The sequence below is a fragment of the Triticum aestivum genome, chromosome 6A, assembly GCF_018294505.1.
Source record: "Triticum aestivum cultivar Chinese Spring chromosome 6A, IWGSC CS RefSeq v2.1, whole genome shotgun sequence".
NCBI lineage: Eukaryota > Viridiplantae > Streptophyta > Magnoliopsida > Poales > Poaceae > Triticum > Triticum aestivum.
This window is the reverse complement of record NC_057809.1, coordinates 285,559,167-285,566,477: the sequence shown is the minus strand read 5'-3', so window position 1 is coordinate 285,566,477 and position 7,311 is coordinate 285,559,167. Positions and strand designations below refer to the sequence as shown.

General features: G+C 47.0%; 1 protein-coding gene across 2 annotated transcripts; it reads right to left on the bottom strand.

Annotated features, from left to right (window-relative positions):
* Nucleotides 1-221: 221 nt before the first annotated feature.
* Nucleotides 222-4,769, bottom strand: LOC123127444 (cytosolic invertase 1). Of its 2 annotated transcripts, none has more exons than XM_044547151.1 (4): nt 4,180-4,769; nt 3,607-4,038; nt 1,427-1,985; nt 222-899 (listed from the first exon to the last, which is right to left on the bottom strand). In XM_044547151.1, the coding sequence occupies exons 1-4, from the start codon at nt 4,570-4,572 to the stop codon at nt 604-606; spliced, it is 1,680 nt and encodes a 559-aa protein (XP_044403086.1). In that variant the 5' UTR covers nt 4,573-4,769; the 3' UTR covers nt 222-603. The 2 variants fall into 2 exon arrangements, with proteins under 2 accessions (XP_044403086.1, XP_044403087.1); XM_044547152.1 differs by having other exon boundaries at nt 3,607-3,939.
* Nucleotides 4,770-7,311: the final 2,542 nt, after the last annotated feature.

Below are 7,311 nucleotides of genomic sequence, written 5' to 3'. Positions count from 1 at the left end.
AAGATTAATGAACACAATACAGAGAGCTGGATGGGCATGATAGCAGTGGGCAATAGGAAGCAGACAATAGACAAAAATATAGTGGGTGTTGATCCCGAGACAACTGGATGGGCATGATAGCAGTGGGCTGTGTCGCCGAGTGCTCCTATGCAATTTCGCACGCCACCCACACTATTTATGCCTCGCTTTGAGAAGTCAGGAAGAACGGAACTGATATGCACTAGCAGAATGGAGCAATTTTTATTCGTTAGATAAAAACTTATGTTCATCATAGGAAGCTGGATCAGCAGACTCGTCTATATAGTCAACCCAAACAACAAAGTTTTGAGTCAAGGATCCCGTTACTACGGAATGACCAAGCAAGAATCAATAGTATCTTCTTACAACGATGGATTGAAAAGAAAAGAAAAGAGAATACTCATTTCCACAATTGCTTCTTTTCCAACTCAATAAATGAGCCGAGATATTGTACAGCCGAGGAATCCAGAAGAAAATAAAACTTTCCGTTGGGAAAGTCAAAACAAGGGATGAGCAGAGAAATGCTACCCGAATAATTCGTGTTTTCAATCCAGACGTTGCTCCCCTAAAGCTCTTGTCGATATATCAGTTTGTCCATGAGGCGGACCTTCTCAAAACTGGCTTCATTGCCTTGTCCTCTTCCAAGGCTATCATACCAAGATGCGAAGGATCCTCCAGCAGCATCTTGGCGACCAAATACCCGGCAATGGACCAAGTCTGAAATTTCCTTGCCTGCTTGCCAACATATTTTCCAAGCTTACCATCGTAATACTCAGGCCAGCCATCCTTCAACAGCCTCCTCTCAGCTAGGTCAATTGCTCTTCTTGCAATTTGCGGCTGTCCAGTTTTGATGCTTGCTGCCGTGAGCAGCCAGAGAAGTACTGCAGGAAGAATGTTTGATGCATGAAAAAAGAAGTCGTATGCAATGGTTGTTGCAGCTTAACTCAATGTCATGTTTCAGATATCTACTAGATATATGAGAAAACTAAAACAAACCAAAAAAATGGAGCACAAAAGGAGAGATCATGCAGATCTTTCTCTTATCAACAGAAAAGGCGGCTCATTAAAAAACATATGGAAGGTGTAAATCACAGTTCATCTTGTTGACATGCTTAGCATAAGTTTACCTTCCTCTACGTGCTAAAAAATAAAGTTATGATAGTTATCATTGAATTTAATTTAAAATCTAAGGCAGTGCTAGGCATTATGGTGGATTATGGTAATCTCGTTTGATCAATCCACTTTTCCCTATTTTAGTGGCTAATTTCCTACAATGGATTAAAAATTAAGAACACAACATGATTCAGCAACCACAAACTAAGCCTAATTCATACATGAACTTAACAAAAGCACGATAATTTTCACATATATTACATACAGAGATCCAAGTAACACAAAGTGCAATAACCTGGCCAAGATCCTCCATTGTGGTAACTCCATCTCGTATTTTTTGGATCACATCCTGTCACGATCCGCCATTCATGGTTCTCAATAGCAGGATAGCATATCTTCAGAGGCATCTCACCAATTAACTCTTCCCAGCGCTCCTCAATGAGATCCATTATGGCCATGGATTGCTCAGGTGTAGCAAGAGATGATACTATGGCAATCATGTTTCCAAGTGCAAACCAACGGAAGTCCATCCTTGCAGGACTGACATTACCAACAAAAAAACCACCCTCGCAAGGCATGAAATCAAATAGCCAGTCCGGAATAGAATCTGGAATAACATTAAATTTGTTGACAGCTGTATGAGAATATTCTTCCGTCTTGTAACGATAAATATCATTTAGCTGCTGGAAATCTAGCCAAAAATAACTCCGCATGTGATAACTTAAAGCATGAAGACGAGTTGCAATCCGCTCCACAAAATCTTTCCCTTCAGCGTCATGTTTAAGCATTAGAAGAGCACACCTTAGTGCCATGAAGAAAAGGGATTGAATTTCAATGGGGTAGCCATACACACCCTACAAAAAAAGATTGGAGTGAGAATGGGGAAAAGAAGAGCACAAACAGAGACCATGATAGCATTTCCCTTAATTAAAGAGAATTCATAGCTCATAGAGGGTATTTCACTTAATTAAAAAGAATTCATAGCTCATATAGGGCACATGCATACGCAAAAATGAGCAACATGCATCATCCAAGAAATGGTTATTGCTAACAAATAAATTAATGTTTTAATATTAGTCATATTCCTAATCTGCAGTTCTACAGAATGAAAGGAATACTTGTGAATTTACACATCACAGAAGGGTAGCTGTGTGCACAACATGATGCAGAGGTTGGGGGATATCCTCCTTCAGAAAAACATATCACAGAAGGGAAAATGTTGCCGAATTCAATGATAGTGCAAGGTTGCTCACATGCAGATGTAACAACAGGTTCAGGTGGACCAACTAAAGGAGGTAGTGGGCTTGGGAAGCCCGTATCGATGAGGGCATATCGAGTGTTGCAGCATCGTGGATATAGTATGATTTGTGTATCTAACTGGACCTCGTCAAACAAAACACGGGCATTCGGATTGCTTTTGGGCCAAGGATATTGCACTCTAGTATCTCAGACATGAAAATTTGGAAGCACCGTCGTGGTATGAAAATCAGCACATCATCAAACTAAAACAATTAGATATTTTTGATGGAGAAAAATGACCAAAGGCATACAAGTCCAAATCGCCATGAACTCACCAGAACAAAAGGAAATGAAATTTGCAAGTCCAATAAGTATGAAAAGGGGGCACCACATTTATTTATATGAAGATACACAATAAGTGAAACCGCAACAAAGCTATGAGCACATTGTTCGTCATATATTATGTACTTGAACAGAGAACAACAAAAGCAAACAAACCATTAAAACCTCACAAACTAAAGATGACAACGTTACAGCAGTAAATGTCAAACTGAAATATATTGTTTTGGAGATATATCTCGAAAAGATTTAGCGTTCGTTTCAGACCTAGATGACTTCGACCATGATATTTGATCTTTAATTAGGATAATACTCCCTCGGTTCCATAATATTAGGTGTATAAATTTATATGAGTAAATTTTACAGAACTAGCACTATTTTTTTCTTACTTATAAGACTTCTATGGCCAATTCGACAATTATACCGACCTACCATTACCTTGAGCTAAGATACCACAGTGCTACAATTTGTTTGATAGATCTTCAATTATATAAAAAATTATGGAAGTACTGACATTTGCTGAAACAGACATGAGACTTGTTTCATTGTTTGAGCTTCTCTGGGACTTGATGAAAAGACATGTATTTGTCTATATGACAAGAAACTTGTTGAATTCCTATCTCATATTCAGTTGTTAAATGATTGCGTAAATTTGATAGAACTTTCACTAATCACCCTTGTTTCAGCAAAGTACAATCAATTGTTTCCTAATTTTGAAAGTTCAAAGAAATATCCACACATCGGTAATTCTATGAAATGTTAGCCCAAAAGAATGGTATGTATGTCAGTAGTCACAGATGTGGTAATTCATTGATTAATAGAATAGGAAATTTGCAGTCCTGTGAAATGTACTCTTATTAGACTTGAACATATTGGAAGTGCCAGTCCATAACTTACCATCCTACGATCTATCATGCAGCAACCATCAGCGCATAACAATGTCGGGAAGGTATCAAATCCCTCAGACAAGCACAGGCTCAGAATGAGCCTCATCGCCTTCTGGCATTCCGGCCTCTCTGCCAGAGTCAAATCCCCGGTGGACTTTGTGTAGGCCCGCAATAGTATGATCCACCAGAAGCCCGAATCCACTGGAGCAACCCGCCCAATTGCGCTCTCACCAAAATCCGCGTGCAGGGTATCAACACCCTTCTTATCGTCATGTAGCACTTTAAAGCTTGCAGGCATGGCCCCCTCGCCAAGCTTAAACCGATCAACCTTCTTCTCCCAACCCTGCAGCAAAACGGTCTTGAGCAGGAAGTTCTTGACAATCTCCGGCTCACCATTCATCAGAAACGCCATGGCGCTGGGCACGAAATCTCTCACAAACACCTGCAGCGAACCCCCCCCCCCCCCCCCCTAAGTCAGATAAGCATATGTCGATAACATGCTACTCTTTCATAAATTTAATTCTGATTTGAAATTTCGATTCATTATAACATTGAGAAAGAAAAAAAAATACATTGCTTGTACCTGATCATAGTTTAGGACTTCCTCGGATGCATGGTCGAAAGCGGCGATGGTACCAAGCGGCTGGCCGCGGAAAAAGACGAGGGAGCGGCGGAGGGCCTCCCAGGCGTCGCCCACTATGGGGTGGGGCTCGAAAGAGTGGAGCGCCGAGGAGGCCGGCGTGCCGACCAGAGAGCGTAGACCGCCGCCGGGGGAGTACATGCCGTCGAAGCCTCCGCCTCCTCTGGCGTGGCCACCGGAGTAGGAGACGTCGCTGAGCGAACGGTCATCGAAGGAGCGCTGGCGCTCGACGTTGATCCGCGGCTTGTTGAGCAGGTGTGTGAGGTCGAAGTCATCGGACCCGGACAGCGAGTTGTGCGACGCCGACCGCCGCATCCCGGCCGCCCCCAGCTCCATGGCTCCCCTCCCTCGTCACGAATCCGCGATCGGCCTCCGCCTACTCGCCCCAGCCAGATCTAAGCCCAAAGCGCCGGCAAAGAGCGAGCTGAGAGATCTAGCTCAGCTCAGGACGCTAGACAACGGAAGCGCGGACCCAGAGGCAGACACGGCCGCGCGAATCTCGAGGCGAGGGGGGTTCCGCGGAGGTAAATGGGGAAAAAAAGAGCAGTAGCGGGAGGGGCGCGTACTTATAGCGAAGCGGAGCCTGGGCGCCGACGGGGACGCGCGCGATAAACCTGTGACCTTTTGTCCATGTCGAGTGGGACCATCTCGCCCGAGGGACCCGCGGTGCGTGATGGTGGGTGGGTGGGTGAGTGATGTGAGAGGTGGTTTTGGGTTACCGGGTGCGGCCGGTGTGCAGCAGCAGCAGCACGTGGGGGGTTGGTGTGGTTGGGAATTGGGATGAGATGAGGACGAGGCGCTGACGTGGAACGGCGACCCCGGTTGAGTGCTGGGGGCGGTTGTTGGGTGCCCAAGGAAACGTGAGCATCGTGGTGGCCGACCGGAGATCGTCTGCCTGCCGATTTCCGGAAGCGCGGGCGGGCGAGGCTTGCTGCCCTCAGCCTGTGCTCCGGGGGCAGTCGTGGCGAGTATCCGATTACCCGTCGAGGCAACGAATCTGACCGTGATAGCAAGGGTACAAACAGGGGGCGGAACCTGCTATACAGATGGACACTTGGATTTACGAGTTCAGACCTCTTTGAGATAAGAGCAACTTTAATGGAGCGACTCATTTCGTCTATCGCCGTTCATCTAGGTTGGGGTAGACAGAAAAATCGGCCCAACACGCCGATTCAAACGGACACGTGTCCGCTGACGACCCATTCCCGGCTCATTTTTGAGCCGGATTTGCATCGGCGCGGACACAAGCCGGACGTGCGCGCTCGTCTTTTTCCTCCCCGAGCCACTGGTCGGTGGCACATTGGCATCTCCCCTCACCCTCCAGCCAACAACAACTCTCGCCCGCCTCCTTCGTCGCCGACGTCGCCGCCCTTTTTTGCCGGCGACTCTGCCAGCTGATGCCGCCGCCTCCACATCCGCCCAGCAACGCCGCTCACTCCCCTTGTCGCTCGCCATCCCCGTCTTGCCGCCGGGGAGCAAACTGCTTCCCACCGCCGCTCCCCCCACCGCACAGCCGCCCGCGACCAAGAGGCCGCCTCGCTACCCCGGCCAGATCCTCACCGGCTCGCTCGTCGGATGCCGGCAGCGCAGCTAGCTGGTCCGTGCACGCCGCGATTCCCCTCGCCGACCGTCTTCTTCTTCGACGCTCGCAAGCTGTTCGACAGTTTGCCAAGGTATGAAAATGGACTCCGGCGACGAGTTCTTTTTCCACAATTTCCTTTGCGACTCCGACATTCGTCGTCCGACGAGGAGGAGGAGATATTGGCTGTCGTGTTGGTCCATCACCACCTCAACAGCCAGCAGCCGTTGTTCCGTGGCTCCATTCTGGGCCACCTTCGGGCGTTGAATCGCAACCGAGAGAGCGGGCATTTCCTTTTTTGGAAGGACTACTTTGATACAACAAACCCGTTGTTCAAATATCAAAAATTCCGCCGCCGTTACCATATGAGTAGGCATCTTTTCAACCGTGTTAGAGAGGGGGTGGTCCGCTATGATGACTATTTCGAGTGCAAAGAGGATGCCGTCGGCAAGATCGGTTTCTCCTCTTATCAGAAATGCACCGCCGCCATCTGAATGCTTGCATACGGAGTGCCCCGTGATCTCATTGACGAGTACGTCCGTATGAGTGAGTCTACATGCCTAGAGTCGCTGTATAAGTTCTGCAAGGCTGTTATTGTTGTGTTTGGCCCCGAGTACTTGAGAGAGCCGACAGTTGAAGATACGGCCCGTTTGTTAGCGATGAATGCCAGAAGGGGCTTCCCAGGGATGCTTGGCAGCATAGATTGCATGCATTGGGAGTGAAAGAACTGTCCTTCTGCTTGGCAAGGGCAGCATAAGGGACATGTCAGGGCTTGCACTGTCATATTAAAGGTTGTGGCGTCTCAATATCTCTATATCTGGCACTCTTTCTTTGGCATGGCTGGATCACACAATGATATCAGCGTGCTTCAGCGCTCGCTGGTGTTTGCTAGGCTTGCCGAAGGCAACAGCCCACCGGTGAACTTTACTGTCAACGGCCACAACTATGACAAAGGATACTACCTGGGTGACGGTATCTATCCTCAGTGGACCACTATTGTCAAGACAATACCCAACCCGTCGGAGAGAAGAGGAAAAGATTTGCCCAAGAGCAAGAGAGTGCTAGGAAGAATGTCAAGCGTGCCTTTGGTGTTTTGCAATCTCGGTGGGGTATCATTCGGTATCCTGCTAATACCTGGAGCACGCGGAAACTGTGGAAGGTGATGACTGCTTGTGTGATCATGCACAATATGATCGTAGAAGACGAGCACCCGGAACGTCTGTACGATCAAGGGTTTCAATTTCAGGGTGAGAATGTTGTGCCTGAGCATGGAGTAGCGGCAACATTTGAACAGTTCACCCAATTTCATGAAGACATGCGTGATTGGAAAACTCACGTGCAGCTGCAAAATGATTTGGTTGAGCATATGTGGGCTCATGTTGGCAACCAATAAATGTATCTTCTTTTATTCGTTTGCAAAACTATGTGAAGCATTTTTATTTGTATCCGGCTTGTAAAATTATAATATTTTATTCGGTAAACTATCTTATTTGACA

Excerpts from the sequence above, each read along its gene's own strand:
- LOC123127444 (XM_044547151.1), bottom strand. The coding sequence starts at position 4,572 with ATGGAGCTGGGGGCGGCCGGGATGCGGCGGTCGGCGTCGCACAACTCG. Across the intron at positions 4,039-4,179 it reads AAGTCCTAAACTATGATCAG|GTGTTTGTGAGAGATTTCGT; the intron begins GTACAAGCAATG and ends GGTTCGCTGCAG. Across the intron at positions 900-1,426 it reads CAATGGAGGATCTTGGCCAG|TACTTCTCTGGCTGCTCACG; the intron begins GTTATTGCACTT and ends TTCTTCCTGCAG.